Below are 16,753 nucleotides of genomic sequence, written 5' to 3' on the forward strand. Positions count from 1 at the left end.
CTTTCCTGTAGCCCTCTCCAGGTACTGGAAGGCTGATTTAAGGCTTCCCTGGAGCCTTCTCTCTGCCTGTCCCCATAAGGAGGCCAAATCTGTTTCTACTGTTCCTGCTACCTACTATCCTCTATCAAAAACAAACGTTTTGTTCTGTAAGAGACAAAAGCTGACTGACAGCAGAACTGAGAGGCTTCCATCTCCCTGTCCTTGGATGCTTCTATCGCCTCTGCTATGAGGACAGACTGAGAGAGTTGGGGCTGTTCAGTCTGGAGAAGAGAAGGCTCCAAGGAGACCTTATTGTGGCCTTCCAGTACCTGAAGGGGGCCTACAAGCAATCTGGGGAGGGACTTTTCAGGGTGTCAGGGAGTGACAGGACTATGGGGATTGGAGCAAAACTAGAAATAGGAAGATTCAGATTGGATGTTAGGAAGAAGTTTTTCACCATGAGGGTGGTGAGACACTGGCACAGGTTGCCCAGGGAGGTGGTGGAAGCCTCATCCCTGGAGGTTTGGAAGGCCAGGCTGGAGGTGGCTGTGAGCAACCTGCTCTAGTGTGAGGTGTCCCTGCCCACAGCAGAGGGGGTTGGAACTAGATGATCCTTACAGTCCCTTCCAACCCTAACAATTCTATGATTCTATCAGCCCAACCTGTGCTGATTTTTCAGATCATAAACTGATCATAGCTCTTTCTTTGTTTAATTGAGTTAACTGAAGTTAAGACAGAGTCTGGGGGATGTACAGAGAGAGAAGTGGACACAAAGCTGTGAGCAGGATCCATTTTGGGGGCAGTGTGTTTGTTTGGTCTGTTCTGCTGCCCAGAGTGTCCTTTCTGAGGGAAAGCAGCCTTCCCTGCTCCCTGCCACTTGGAACATTCAGTACCACTGCTGTTTCCTCAGTACCACTGTCATTTCATGCATGCAGCCCACCACCCACACTTTTCTAAGACAATACCCAGAAAACCACATCTCCAGTTGGAACTGGCTTTTGCTCCCCATCCAGCTACAATGCACTAAGCAAGAGTACACTCTAAACCTTTGTGGTTTCCAAGAAAACACAATCAAAATTGTGATCATGTTCTACAGATATGGCCCTTCAAAGAAAATTCAACAGAAAATGAGAGAATAAAAAATACCAGTTGATGTTTATATACTAACAAATCCATCAAATATTTTTAACACTATCAAAATTGCTGAAGTCTTCACCCTTCATGTTTTCTTATGTAAGCAAGAACAACTTTCCTTTCCTCTCCTCCTTCCCTCTGCTCTTCTCTCCTCTCCCCCTCATTCCTCTCCCCTCCTCTCCCTCATTCCTCTCCTCTCCCCTTTCCTTCTTTCTTCCCCTCCCCGCTCCTCGCTTTCCCTCCCTTCTCCTTTCCTCCCCTCCCTTACTTCCTTCCCTCTGTGTACCTGCACAGCAAGGTGCAGAGAAGTAAAAAACAAGAAACACAAAGATATGCTACAGTGACTATGACTTCTGGAAGGACTGCAGTGACTTTTGATGCTGCCAGAAAAAAAACGATCAAGTGCTCCAACTGCTCCTGCAGTACACATGTCAGGAGGAAGGCAAAAAGCCCTTAGCACTATGGAAACTGGTCAGGGTTTCACAGATTCTCCGGTAGAGCTTGATTCACATCCATGTCAATCAGCAACACTGCAATCTCAAACTAATGGAACTTTACTATCAATAATAACAGCAGAAGTAAACAAAATCTTCCTTCTCTCCTGCAACTGGAATTCCTGAAGCACTGAATATTAACTTGAATTGGCAGAAAATATTGAGCTACCAATGGAGAGCGAAGGGTAAAACGAGAAGTGAAAAAGAGACCGGAAGACTCTTTCAGACAGCAAAGCAAAATTAGCATCACATTAGGAGGAAAAGTCTTGCAAAAGTATTGTTTCCTGTTAGGGTTCTTGCATCAGTATTTGTAACATACCTGTTACTTGTTTCTTCAGCTTTTCAATTTCTTCTTTCAAGCTTTTAATTTCTAAATCTTTGCTTGCTGTTATGGGGCCATCCACTGTTGAATACTGCAGAGCCTGGACTGTCTGGGTGGACTCTAGAAAAAGATGGAAGAGGGACCAATCACACACCTGCCTTTGGAGAAGGTCAAAAAGGTATTATTGATAAACATGCCAAAAGACCCTACAAGTGAGGATTCTGCGATTTATAACTTCCAGCTACTAAGTGCCAATTTTACAAGAATTTTTAGGAGAACAAACTAAATTCTTAAAGGCTTTAAGAATGAAACCTCGATGCCACAGTGATGTAGGCATGCTGTGAGCAAAGTTAGCATGTTTAAGAAGTTGCAGAGATGGGGTATTTCAGACATAAAGACAGCAGAAGTTTAATTTGCCAATACTAAAGAAAATTCTTTTCTGCTAGAATGCATTCCAGGAGGAGTATTTGGTGGTTTTTTTCCACAGTACAAACCAGGCTTCACAAAGCTGCCAGTTAATCTCAGTCAAAAAAAGTGACTGAATGGGGTTTTGGTTGGTTTTGTTTTTTTAGTATACCTTGTAGCTTTCTGCTAAGCTCAAGCTTTTCCTGCTCTAGACGTCTTATTCTCCTCTCATAAGCTTCTGTTGCTAAACTATCCTCCAAAGTTCGTTGAATGCTGGCATCCAGATCCATGGAGGGTGGTCCAGCTGTCAGCCTTAGACAGCTGCGGTCTGAAAGCACACTGGAGGGGGGAAAAAGAAAAGTTTGAAGAGTATTGGATTTGACAACAATCTGTGTTTAAAGTATGTTAAAACATATAGAAATCAATGAACAGTTGTTTCAATTGCTATTTACTATGCCATTTACTATACAGTCAAACAATACCTTGCCAGATGTGCTCATCAGAAACTGTATTCATTTTCACCTACCATGACTGATGTCCTCAATGCATTTTTTTTTGTTTGTTAGACTGAACTCCTGATTGAAACCAATCATTATGGACAGCCTGAGTTCAGGCAGATGGGACAAAGCAAGAATTCAGATAGTTCTCAACACTGAAGGAACAGTTTGTTCTAAACTAATTCATCAAGTTCCCCAAATACTATGAAAAGAACAATCACACCGAATGGTGTGAAATGATCACAGGACAACTAGGGCACCTATGTAACAGAGATGCTGTGGCCTCAGGGAGGTGGATACTCCTGTACATATGCTACTATTCATGCAAATAATCACACAGAATGGTCTGGGTTGGCAGGGACCTCCACAGGTCATCAAGACCAACCCCCTCTGCAGTCAGCAGGGGCATCCTCCACTAGATCAGGTTGCCCAGAACCCTGTAGAGTCTCACCTTGAGTGACATGTCACATAACCAGCATTCAGCACAGGTGTTTGCAGAAACACAGGGCTAGCTTTCCAAATGGCTGCAAACATTATTAATTTGTTTGTTTTCACCAGTGAACAAGGACCATAGATGAACTTCCACATGAACACCAAATATCAATGAAAGTTGGTTGTTGTTGTTTTTTTACACCTTTTCAGACTCAAAAGAGTGTGAAAGAACTAGGGGGAAAACTCAACAAAACTCAACAAAACTCCTCTGAGCACAGGTGGTGGACTGTGAAATTCATGTCAAGTTTTACTGCAGAGAGTTCATTCTTTTGGACAGAAAGGATTTTAGATTATGCCCTAGCAATTTCCTCTATAAACCACATTCTCTGGTATCTGTTTGAAGTTGGTATCAGACACAGAAACTTAAGATCCCCTGTTACTCTCTTACAGATGATTTTTGGAACGCTCAACTTACCAACTACTTGTATATGTGAAACCCACAAATGGTAAATGATGGCCAGAAAATGCAGTGTGTGATGGTGGAGGCATTGTTTCCTGGAAAAAAAATAACAGGAGAGTTGAGTAAGTAATATCCTGCTGCACTTGAAAGAAAAATACTTTTGAGGTTGACCATATGTTAGTGACAATATCACATTAACTACACTCTGAGTCACTCTGATCTGCAGCCCAAATAGCAAATAGCAGCACCTAAGTTTCTTTCCAGCAGCAAGCACTACACCAAAACAAAGCGTGCTGGCATAAAAACACTTCTTTCATTAAACAGCCTAGTGTTGGAGAAAAGTACAGTATTACACATTTTGGAAGACAGAGAAGCACAGAATGTTAGAGGTTGGCAGGCACCTCTGGAGACTGTCCAGTCTGACCCCTCTGCCAGAGCAGGATCACCTAGGGCAGGTCACGCAGGAATGCATCCAGGTGGGTTTTGAAGATCTCTAGAGAAGGAGACTGCACAATCTCTCTGGGCAGCCTGCTCCAGGGCTCTGGCACCCTCATCATAAAGAAGTGTCTTTTCATGCTGAGGTGGAACCTCCTGTGTCCAGCTTGTACTTGCTGTTCCTTGTCCCGTCACTGAAAAGAGCTTGGCACCCTTAACCTGACACCCACCCCTCAGATATTTATAGACATTGATCAGATGCCCTCTCAGCCTTCTCTTTTCCAGACTAAACAGCCCCAGGGCTCTCAGTCTTTCTTCATAGAAGAGATGTTCAAGTCCCCCAGTCATCCTTGTATCTCACCATTGGACTCAATCCAGCAGATCCCTGTCTCTCTTGAACTGGGGAGCCCAAAACTGGACACAGTATCCCAGGTGTGGTCTCACCAGGGCAGAGAAGAGAAGCTCTTAACACAAAGAGCATCACCTTTGATTCCCTCCTACCATCCTCTCTCCTTTTTACTCAGCAAGGCTGCCTGCCTGTAGATTTACCAACTTCACTTCTGGGTGAGCTACCTCTATGTACAGAGAACCTCAGAGGTTTGCTACAAATCAGTATCTCAAGGAGGGTTTTCTATCCCCATTCGTGCTTTGACCACTTCTCCCTTACTGACTCTTCTTCCTGCCACACATACAAACCACTACATACCTCTGAGCTTCTCCTCAGGCTGAAATAATTTCACAGATTTGAAGGATGGTTTGGGCTGGAAGTGACATAAAAGTCATCCAGTTCTAAATCCCCTGCCATGGGCAGGGACATGTTCCACTCTCCCAGTTTGCTCAAGGCCTCATCCAACATGGCTGTGAACACCTCCAGGGAAGGGGCTTCCATGAGCTCCCTGGGCAACCTGTTCCAGTGTCTCAACACCCTCACTGTATAAAGAGTTTCTTCCTAGCATCCAGCCTAAATCTGCCCTCCTCCAGCTCAAAAGCCATTGTGCCTCATCCTATCACCTCAAGCCCTTGCAAAAAGTTCCTCCCCAACTCTCCTGGAGCCCCCTTCAGGTATGGGAAGGCTGCTCTAACATCTAACTTCTCTTTTTTTCTGCAGGCTGAACAACCCCAGCTCTCTCAGCCTATCCTCACAGCAGAGGTGCTCCACGTGTTCTGTTAGCAAGCGTACTGCAAAAGCAGATTTGTTCCTTCCATACTTACAGAATTTTTTAAGCAATCATCATCCACATCAAAGTTTGATGTATCAGTAGGGCTGCTGACTTCTGGGATGTAAGGTGCCTCACAGTTTCTAATGTTGTCCCAGTCAATGCCAGCAAAAAAGGGATGGTTCTTAAAGTCTTCTATACCATTCTGTCCAAGTCGGTGCTCTCTGCTACAAATGAGCCTTCGGATGAGGTCCTTCGCACTTTCAGAGACATCCGTCACTTGAGCAGGAAACTGAAACCTCTCCTTAAAGATTAAAATAAGAGGAAATAATTTATTACCAAGAAAAAGTGGGGAGAAATCCACTCTTCATTTTATGTGAAAAATCACCACACTGAAACTCCACTTCTCAAATACATGCAGTAAGATTTCTAGGAGAAACACTTCCCCAGGAGACAAACTATTGACACTTTTTTTGTCTCCCTGTTTTCCTTCTTCATTTGAATTTCTCTTATGCTGTTGAATTTTCACAGATACCTCCGTTTGGAAGAACATTTAAGCACCTTTTGCATAAGCCAACCAAGGCATCCACCAGAAGAAAGCAATGCAGGAGTGATGCAACATAGGCAAGCTTTGCTCCATAGAGTGACCCAACAGCCACGTTCCCAGGGCTCTTAAGTTTTGAAATGCTTTACCCCAAAGCAAAGCCACCTGCAACCCACAGCCACAAACTGGCTACGTGGAATCATTATTTTGTGCCCTGCATTTAGGAGAGTAAGATAATTAGTACATAAAGCCTCATTTTTAAGTAAGTTACCCTTTTTTCCTCTATTATTTTTTCCCAAGTTACCCTCTTAAAAATTAGCTTAGAGAGAGACAGAAAGTGCACTAACTTTGTGGTTCATTATTTTCCCATAGGTCTCCACCAAGGACTCAGCATAAAAGGGCGTTTCTCCATAAAGCATTTCATACATGCAAACGCCTAGGGACCACCAGTCACACTCGGGCCCATACTTCCCTTTCCCATCTTCCATGGCCTGCAAGATTTCTGGAGAGATGTAGTCGGGAGTTCCAACTGCCACTGAAGACTGGACCTGCAGAAGTTAAACATTTCCAAGACTCAGATCAATTTCCATCCTTACGGACACCCTTGTTCATGGCACATGCGCACATACACGTCAGTCCAGCCTAGCGTTCTGCTTATAACAATCACAACTGAAACACAGAATCATACAGCACAGCTTAGGCTGGAAGAGACCTTAGAGGTCATCCAATCCAACCTCCGGGCCAGGGGCAGGGATGCCTCTTATCTAGACCAAGTGACTCAAGGTCCTAATTCACAGGATCACAGGATGTCAGGGGTTGGAAGGAATCCGAAGAGATCATCGAGTCCAACCCCCCTGCGCCACAGCAGGACCATACAATCTAGCTCAGGTCACAGAGGAATGCATCAAGACAGGCCTTGAAAGTCACCAGAGAAGGAGACTCCACAACCTCTCTGGGGAGCCTGTGCCAGTGCCCCGTGACCCTTACAGTAAAGATGTTCCCCGTGTGTTGAGGTGGAACCTCCTGCGCTGCAACTTACATCCATTGCTCCTTGTCCTATCACAGGGTGCAACTGAGCAGAGCCTGCCCCCTCCCTCCTGACCCCCAGCCCTCAGATATTTATAAACATGTATTAAATCCCCTCTGAGTCTTCTCTTGTCCAGACTAAAGTTCAACCTGGCCTTGAACATCTCCAGGGAGGGGGCATCCACAACCTCTCTGGACAATCCATTCCAAAGTCTTGCCAACATCATAGTGAAGAATTTCTTCCTAAGATCCAATGTAAACCAATTCTCCTTCAACTTAAATCAATTTCCCCTTGTCCTACCATGTCCAGCTCCTCACCCACCAGCACCCCCAAGTACTTTTTTGCAGGGCTACTCTCAAATTTCAGCATCCCCCAGCCTGGATGGATATTGAGGGTTGCCCTGACCTAGATGCAGGACCTTGCACTTTGCCTTATTGAACCTCATGAGATTCTCCTCAGCTCACCTCTCCAGCCTGTCCAGTTCAACATTTTAACACTCAGGGACAGGATTAGCACAGAGTAATCATGTTCTAGTCAAGCCTAATAGATACTGTGCAAGTTTCAATATAGCACAGTTAGCACCTGATCATAATTCAGTATTTTGTCCTGTTTCTACTAAAGCTTGCATTTTCAATAATGATTATTGCTCAGAGCTCAAAACTGAAGAGGTTCATAGTTCATCAACAAACATCTCCAGTGCCTGAAGGGGGCTGGAAAGGGACTTTATACAAGGGCTTGTAGTGATAGGACAAGAGGGAATGGATTGAAGTTTGAGGAGGGCAGATTTAGACAGGAGATTAGGAAGAAATTCTTTACAGTGAGGATGCTGTAACTTCTCTATTTATTCAGAGCTGACTCCATGCACCTAAAAAGCTTTTAATGCATCATATAAATAATCTACCAACATAAATCCAAGCAGCGAGCAGTCACCTTTTGAACCAAGGGGAGTGACATCCCAATACCATTGCAAATCCATTTCACTTGCCACAAGGCACCTTTTCTCTTCAATAACACAGATTCTAGTGGCAAGCAAAGGACTACAAAAAGGGCATTCAGGAATAGGTATCATGCTTTGGAATTTACCGTTCCATCTTCCATCAGTTTCAGACATGAACCAAAATCTGCTAACCGAATATGTCCATTCATATCCATCAAGATGTTGTCTGGTTTAATATCCCTGCAATTAAAAAGACATTTCTGAATTAGTACAGAAAGACCGTGCATAGCATACAGTCTGCTACACTTAGCATCAAACCAGCAACAGATTAGCAGGTGCAACACAGTCACTCAGATAGTGACAGCTGCACCAGGGATGTTTCATGGCAGAGGCTGGAGATCAAATCATGTAAAGTCTGTTGATTTTAGTAGGCATTGGGTGAGCAAATCCACAGGCAGACAGAAGAATCTTACTTGCTCTGAACTTCTGTGCAAATGACTTTCAAATAGCCTGAAGAATTTTAGTGAGGTACAACTCCAAATGCATCCTTATGCATCTCAATTTTACTAAAGAACGAAGGTCAAGGAACCTCTGAAATAATTAACATTTTAACATTTAGTGTCTTCAGAATTTTTCTCTCATGGACATCTCAGCTGATCGTCGAGGTCACAGAATCACAGAATTTCAGCAGTTAGAAGGGACCTTGAAACATCACCCAGTCCAATCCGCCTGCCAGAGCAGGACTACTTAAAGCAGGTCACACAGGAACACATCCAGGTGGGTTTTGATCAGATCCCCTCTGAGTGTTCTCTTCTCCAGACTAAACAGCCCCAGATTTCTCAGCCCTTCTTTGCAAAAGAGATGTTCAAGTCCCTTAAGCATCCTCTTAGCTCTCTGTTGGACTCTCTCCAGGATATTCCTGTCTCTCTTGAACTGGAGAGCCCACAACCAGACACACTATCCCAGGTGTAATTTCACCAGCACATAACAGAGTGGGAAAACCACCCTAGATCTGCTGGACACACTTTCCCTGCTGCACCCCAGGGTGCATTGAAAACAAACACATCCTACTGAGACCTCTGGAATTCAAACTTTGGTTTAAAACACTCTGTGAAAACATGCACCTAAAATAAAGTTCCTCTTAGAAGCTGGACCTAGTTCAAAGTAAACAAAAACATGAGTCACCCCTGAGGCTCCATTTATCCATGTTCTATCTTTTAATATACTCCCAAGAGAACTAATAATAATAAGTAATACTAATAATCACCATCATCATACCAGCCTCTCCCACTTAACCTCACAAAACAGCACAAAACATGAAAAACTCTCACTGGGCTCTCAACACTGCACAAAGATTAACCTGTAAGCACTCAGAAGGGAAAAAAAGTATTTCTTTCAAAGCGAAGTTTCTAAGGCTCAATAATAACTTCATCAGAATAACTTTTAGAGGAAGGGAAGAAAAGAAAAGAACACCATTTCACATAGAATCATCATCATAGATCATCCAGTCCAAACCCCCTACCAGAGCAGGATCACCTAGGGTAGGTCATGCAGGAAGACATCTAGGCAGATTTGGAATGTATCCAGAGAAGGAGACACCACAACCCCTCTGGGCAGCCTGCTCCAGGGCTCTGCCACCCTCACTGTGAAAAAGTTTTCCATTCTGTTCCTGTGGAACCTCCTCTGCTCCAGCTTGCACCCACTGCCCCTTGGCCTATCACTGGACATCACTGAGCAGAGCCTGGCTCCATCCTCCTGACACTGCCTTGCACACCTTTAACAACATGAATGAGGTCACCCCTCAGGCTCCTTTTCTCCAAGTCAAAGACTCCCAGCTCCCTCAGCCTTTCCTCAGCAGAGAGATGTTCCACTGCCCTCAGCATCATTGCAGCTCTGTGCTAGACTCTCTCAAGCAGTTTGCTGAGGTCCTTCTTGAACTGGACACAATACTCCAGATGTGGCCTCATCATGGCAGACTAGAGGGGAAGAAGAATTTCTCTTTCACCTACTCACCTCACCCCTTCTAATCCACCCCAGGATGCCATTGGCCTTCTTGGCCACAAGGGCACATTGCCGGCTTATGGCCATTCTTATGTCCACCAGGCCCCCTAAGTCCCTTTCCCCTGTGCTGCTCTACACCAGGTCAGTTTCCAGCCTATCCTAGTCCACGGTTTTGTTCTTTCCCAGCTGCAAGACTCTACACTTGTCATTGTTATATTTCATCCAATTTCTCCCCACCCATCTCTGCAACCTGTCCAGGTCTGGCTGAATGACAGCACACAAATTCTTCTCTGCTTTTGGAACAGGAGATGTGGTCTGTGGACGACTGCTCTGTTTTCAACTCAATTCTGTTAATAAAAGACAGTCTGAAAGAGAAGCATTGCTGGCACCTGTGACCAGTGTCACTAAGGAGTTTGAAGGTGGTGATTACAGGAAAAAAAAACATGTGGCACAAACCCGGCCTCTCCACTGAGCCTGCAGTTGTTAGATTCAACTGCAAATTAGTTTTGTTCCAGGTTTTTGTTTTGAATGACAGCTGGCGGTTCTCCTGTAGTGATTATTTCCCCTTAACCTGCTCTTCTGAGACCCTACCTCACATACTGTGTCCAGTTCTGGTGTCCCCAGCATAGGAGCAGTTTGCCTCACCCACACTTTAAAGTGATTCATAGATTCATAGAATGGTTTGAGTTGGAAGAGACCTTAAAGATCACCTAGTTCCAACCCCTCCTGCCATGGGCAGGGACACCTTCCACTAGACCAGGTTGCTCAAAGCCTCATCCAGCCTGGCCTTGAACACTTCCATGGAGGAAGTATCCACAGCCTCCCTGGGCAACCTGTTCCAGAGTCTCACCACCCTCACTGGAAAGAATGTCTTCCTAAATCTCCAGTTAAAATCTCTCCTCCTCAAGCTTCAATCCATTCCCTCTCATCCTATCACTACAAGCCCCTGTAAAAAGTTCCTCCTTAGATTTCTTGTAGCCCCCCTTCATGTACTAGAAGACTGCTTTAAGGTCTCCCCAGAGCCTTCTCCAGGCTGAACAACCCCAACTCTCTCAGCCTGCCCCCATAGGGAAGCTTCTCCAGCCCTCTAATCATCTTCCCAGCCCTTTTCTGGACTCATTGAACATTTACTGCTTCAAGCAGATTACCAAGGAAGGAAAATTCTAGACCAAGTACGTACAAACTGGCAGAAGTAATGAGGAAATGATTAAAAGCTCTCTGGTTTAGTGAACAGACCACTGGCTTGAATCTTCATAGGTAAGCGTTACTAGGTGATTATGGGCAAATAATTTCAACGTCACTCAAGGAGAACTGATGCTCAGTCAAGCAACTATGCTCACCTGCCTAGAAAGCTATGAAGCACCAATATTCCAATAACCCTGCCATTAGTTCACCAAGTTAGAAGGAAAACTTCTGCTGACTTGAAATATGAAACAATAATTCACTTTCAAGAAGTATAAGCATTTGGAAGCCATTTTATGAACTAGACTTATAAAGGGAACAAATATGGAATTGAGGGAACTGCTCTGACAGAATCATGCTCTCTGAAGACCCTAAGTTCTACCCAAGTCCAAGACAGTTCAGCCCTACTTTTGAGAGCAGCTTCTGGGAGAAGCCCAATGCGTAATAGGTACTGGTCGCCAGTTAGACCCGGTACAAATCAAGTTCTTCAAATGTACTCCAGAGGGAACTAAAGGGACGTGGGGATTTTGCACATCCAGAGAAACATTCTTTGCACCAGTTTTTCTGTGGAACTGCTACCTGAGGCAGAGCCTCCGTAAACGTTTCTCTAAATCCAGTAACAAGACAAGGTGGTCTAGGGCAAATCTCCATCCGTTACTGGATGCAGAGCAGGGAAAGAGGGAGCTGGGGTTGTTCAGCCTGGAGAAGAGAAGGCTCCAGGGACACCTAATACCAGCCTTCCAGTACATGAAGGGGGCTACAAGAAGGATGGTAGGGACTGTTTACAAAGGCCTGCAGTAATAAGACAGGGGGCAATGAAATTAGAGAAGAGTAGATTGAGGTTGAACATTAGGAAAGAGTTATTTATCATGAGGGTAGTGGAACACCACAACAGGTTGCCCAGGGAGGTAGCTGAGGCCCCAGTTCTGGACATGTTCAAGGTCAGGATCAACAAAGCTCTGAGCAACCTGATCTAGTAGAGGATGTCCTGCTGACTGCAGCGGGGGGGTTGGACTGCATGACCTTTGGATGTCCCTTCCCACCCAGACCATTCTATGAAAAAAGGAGGCTGAGATCTCACTCTCAACAACTCCCTGAAAGGAGGGTATGGGGAGGTGGGGGTTCATCTCTTCTCAGAAGTCCCAACTGGGAGGACAAGAGGAAGGTTTAGGTTTGACATTAGGAAAAATGTCTCTATCTAAAGGGTTCTCATAGAGTGGAACAGGCTGCCCCGGGAAGTGGCTGAATCACCAGCCCTGGATGTCTTTAAAAGTCATGGTGCTCAGGGATATGGTGTAGTGGTGGTCCTGGTGAGTTATGTAAGGGACTTAGTGATCTTGAAGGTGTTTTCCAACCACAATGACTCTGATTCTGTGTGAGGATGTGAGCTGAGCAGACTGCTGGTTTGCACCCCCTTTTTTTCCCTTTAATGGCTGACATAAAGGTATGAAAGGAGAGAGAAGTCGGGACTGAATAACTTTCTTTACAAACATTTAAGCCGTGGCTCCAACACAGAATCAGGTTGTGAGCTGAACTGGTCCTGACTCATGGAGGCAATCAGCACTACACAGCAACTTGGGGAAAGTGATGCTCTTGGTGTTTGTTTTGCATACTTGGGTTATTTGCTTCTGTTCATGTGGACAATGCAAGAGAAATAAACAGTCTGAGTGTCACTGGAAACTGCAACAGCAAATGAGTGTGGAGGCTTCTGAGGAAAAAAAAAAAGTGAAAAGCCTTTAATGAATCATTTTTCATAATGCTTCTTGGTTTAATTTGGGGAGCTGCTCTTCAGAGTGGCATGTTTACCCAGATGACTTCACTCACCTCTCTTTAAAACAGTTTGCTTTCTTAAGCCATAATTAAAAACTCCAACACTATACACACTGTGTTAATATAAACAACATTCTGAAACAGGACTACAGCAGATACCTGGATTACTGCCATTCATTTGGATTTCTCTGTTAATGAGCCAGAGTAGCTTTTCATTTCTTCAGTAAGACTCAGGCAAACGTATTCCCTCTGAGACATGCTAAATCCATAGCACATTCCAGCTGGAAAGCCAACTAAAAAGAATTTTTAGTACACGTGAATGTATTTTTTTTTCCCCTGGATCTATTTCCAATACTAAGCAAAACTTCAGGAGTTGTGAGGTCCCACAGACTGAAATTTGAACTAGTCACAGAATCACAGAATGAGACCATTACAGTGAGGGTGCTGAGACACTGGAACAGGTCACCCAGGGAGGTTGGAGATGCTGCCTGCCTAGAGGTGTTCAAAGCCAGGTTGGATGAGGCCTTGAGCAACCTGGGTGTTCCTGCCTGTGACAGGGGTTTTGGAACCAGATGATCTTCAAGGTCCATTCCAACCTAAACAATCCTATAATTCTGTGATTTTTAATTTATTTATTTTTAATAGAACCACAGAATCACAGAATAGTTTTGGTTGGAAGGCACCTCCAAAGGTCATCCAGTCCAACCCCCTCTGCAGTCAGCAGGGGCATCCTCAACTAGATCAGGCTGCCCAGAGCCCTGTCGAGCCTCACCTGGAATATCTCCAGGGATTGAACCCCACCCACCTCCCTGGGCAACCTCCTTAAGTTCCTTCCAACTTAAAATATCTTGTCATCTTATGGTTTCAAAGCACATCTGTTCCTGAGGTTCACCTAGGATTCAATGATTCAAAGAAAGACAATGCTCTTCAGTTATTTGCCAGACCACATGGAGTTCCTCAGGTCTACAGCACAGGAAGCAGCAGATTTAAGAAGAATCATCAGTTATTTTTGTTTCATGGACAGCCTTGTGGAGGCAGGGGACCAGACCAGACAATCAAAAAGGAAGATGTATCAAAAGATGTATGAAAAATAGAGTGATGTTTAATGCAAGCACTGCAACAGAATGAGTAAGCAGCAGTCATGAGCTGCAGTTGGTGCCCCCAGCATAAGAGGGACATTGAACTGCTGCAGCAGGTCCAGAGGAGGCCATGAAGATGATCGCAAGGCTGGAGAATCTCTCCTTTGGGGACAGGCTGAAAGACTTGGGGCTCTTCAGTATGGAGAAAAGAAGGGCCCAGGGAGACCTTATAATTACATTTCAAAATCTGAAGGGGGCTACAAGAAAGCTGTGGAGGGACTTTTTACATGAGCTTGTAGTGATAAGACAAGAGGGAATGGATTGAAGCTTGAAGAGGGAAGACTTAGTGATCCTGGAATGGTTTGGGTTGGAAAGGGACCTCTGAAGGTCATCTAGTCCAGCTCCCTGTACTAAGCAGGGACATCCCCAACTAGATCAGGCTGCCCAGAGCCCTGTCAAGCCTCACCTTGAGTATTCTCCAAGGATGGGACCACAACCATTTCCCTGGGCAACCTCTTCCAGTGTTCCACTGCCCTCATGGTGAAGAACTCATTCCCAACATCCAACCTAAATCTGTTCTTCTCTAGTTTGAAGCCACTGTCCTTCCTTCTATCACTACAGACCTCTGTAAACAATCTCTCTCCATCCTTCTTGTAGCCCCCTTCAGGTACTTGAAGGCTGGTATTAGGTGTCCCTGGAGCCTTCTCTTCTCCAGGCTGAACAACCCCTGCTCCCTCAGCCTCTCTTCATAGCAGAGGTGTTCCAGCCTTCTGCCCTCCTCTGGACTCACTCCATCAGGTCCATGTTCTTCCTGTATTGAGGGCTGCAGGCCTGGACACAGCATTCCAGGTCAGGTCTCACCAGAGCAAGGTGGCAGAATCACCTCAATTGATCTGCTGGCCACGCATCTTCTGATGAAGCCCAGGATGCCATTGGCCAAAGGAACAATTTGATAGGTGAGCTATCAGTTTATTTTAGTCCATTGCATAAGAAAAGGTTAATCTGCAAAACAAATGTTTATTTCTAATGTTAACATTAAAAGGCATGGAAAGTAATTAATTTTCCTAAGCAGGTCACTTGCTGTCCTTGAAGAGTCAAGAACAAAATGAACAGCTTTCACTGAATTTGTTTTTTCCTGTGAGATCTCCAAATGAAGAGCTGTGGGTTTGGTTTTTTGTTTGGGTTTTTTTACTTTTATTTTTTAATGCTAACAATGCTAAGTAAAATAGCACCAGATTAAAAAAAAAAAAAAAAAAAAGATTAAAATCAAATCAGTTTCAGGTGTAACTGCTGGCACCGAGACATTGATCCAGGCAATTTATTACTAATTGAGGATTTCAGAGCATATTATTTTCTCATCATACATGCAAGAGCATTTCCCAAAATTATAAATCAAAAGGTTAAAAGCAGACATCAGACATCAGTCCAGAGAAGGGCCACAAGGATGATAAGAGGGCTGGAGCACCTCTCCTGTGAGGACAGACTCAGAGAGTTGGGGCTATTCAGTCTGGAGAAGGCTCTGAGGAGACCTTATTGTGGCCTTCCAGTATCTGAAGGGGGCTACAAGAAAGCTGGGGAGGGACTTTTTAGGGTGTCAGGGAGTGATAGGACTGGGGAGAATGGAAAAAAAAACAAAAGGGTAGATTCAGATTGGATGTTAGGAAGAAGTTCTTCCCCATGTGGGTGGTGAGACACTGCCACAGGTTGCCCAGGGAGGTGGTGGAAGCCTCATCCTTGGAGGTTTTGAAGGCCAGGCTGGATGTGGCTGTGAGCAACCTGATCTAGTGTGAGGTGTGCCTGACTGTGGCAAGGGGGATGGAACTGGATGATCCCTGAGGTCCCTTCCAGCCCTGACAATTCTATGATTCTAGGATTCTACAATTATCCACTCTTAGAACAAGAGAGATTATCCTTTGACAGGTTACCTACTCAAAAAAAAACCAAACAAACACCCAAACCCCAGGACCCTACTGCCAGAATGCCTGGAGTTTTTATCCAGAATTCCTTCAAAACACAGGACTATCCTTAGTCAGGACAGAAGTTTGGCAAACTGCTCATTGCACTCCCTTCTGTTGCTTCAGGAAGACTTTTCTTCCACGCTCCACTTCTCTCCTCATGCAGAAATGCCACATCCATGACAAAAAAGCGAAGACATTTGCTTTTGGCAGCACTCCAGTGAAAGGAAATTTGGTGCCTGTGAAGTTTTTATTAAGATACTCAAGCAATGTCATACTGACAGCCTGCTTTAGATATGCAGAGTGAGACAGCTGCTGAACTTCCATCAAGAATGTCACTCAAATGATGCTTCCTTTCCCCCCCTCCAAGTTAAACCTATGGACATTGATGGCCAGGAGCTTACTTCCATTTTCCATCACAGTGTACTGGGTTTTATCAAAGTTGCCACATTCTGCCAACTACAGTTTATTTGTAGAAAAACTAGGAATAGGCTCCTTCTGGCAGAAAGGCCAGCACGCACTGAGCCACATGGGATCTGGGCAGGGGGCAGTTATTCCTTACTAATCCCAAAAAGATAGGCTGCACAAGATAGCAGCATGAGAAAACTGGGATATGCTGGACCTCATTAGCTGTGCCTCTTATCAAGACTCTGCTGTGCCTTCTCCTAAACAGACACTCCTCCACTTTTGGGTAGAATCCAAAAAAGTGCTTATTTCAATTGAATTCAAAGAATTACAGAATCACAGAATGCTAGGGGTAGGAAGGAACCTCAAAAGATCAGTGAGTCTAAACCCCCTGCCAGAGCAGGATCACACAGGGCAGGTCACACAGGAACACATCCTGGCAAGTTTGGAATGTCTCCAGGGAAGGAGACTCCACATTTCTGGGCAGCCTGTTCCAGGATTCTGCCACCCTCACAGTGAAAAAGTTTTCACGTGGAAC

The 16,753-nt window shown here is 44.7% G+C and overlaps 1 protein-coding gene across 3 annotated transcripts in view; it reads right to left on the reverse strand.

Annotated features, from left to right (window-relative positions):
- The window catches only part of CDC42BPA (CDC42 binding protein kinase alpha), a 192,699-nt gene that overhangs the window by 74,815 nt on the left and 101,131 nt on the right, over positions 1 to 16,753 (reverse strand). For all 3 annotated transcript variants that reach the window (XM_054169969.1, XM_054169985.1, XM_054169978.1), the window contains exons 6-11: positions 7,970 to 8,063; positions 6,207 to 6,407; positions 5,371 to 5,619; positions 3,739 to 3,818; positions 2,507 to 2,673; positions 1,927 to 2,049 (exon numbers count right to left, since the gene is read on the reverse strand). In XM_054169969.1, coding sequence (XP_054025944.1) covers positions 1,927 to 2,049; positions 2,507 to 2,673; positions 3,739 to 3,818; positions 5,371 to 5,619; positions 6,207 to 6,407; positions 7,970 to 8,063 — 914 coding nt within the window. The remainder of the gene's footprint in view (positions 1 to 1,926; positions 2,050 to 2,506; positions 2,674 to 3,738; positions 3,819 to 5,370; positions 5,620 to 6,206; positions 6,408 to 7,969; positions 8,064 to 16,753) is intronic.

Source organism: Dryobates pubescens, chromosome 2 (genome assembly GCF_014839835.1).
Source record: "Dryobates pubescens isolate bDryPub1 chromosome 2, bDryPub1.pri, whole genome shotgun sequence".
In the NCBI taxonomy this organism is placed as follows: domain Eukaryota; kingdom Metazoa; phylum Chordata; class Aves; order Piciformes; family Picidae; genus Dryobates; species Dryobates pubescens.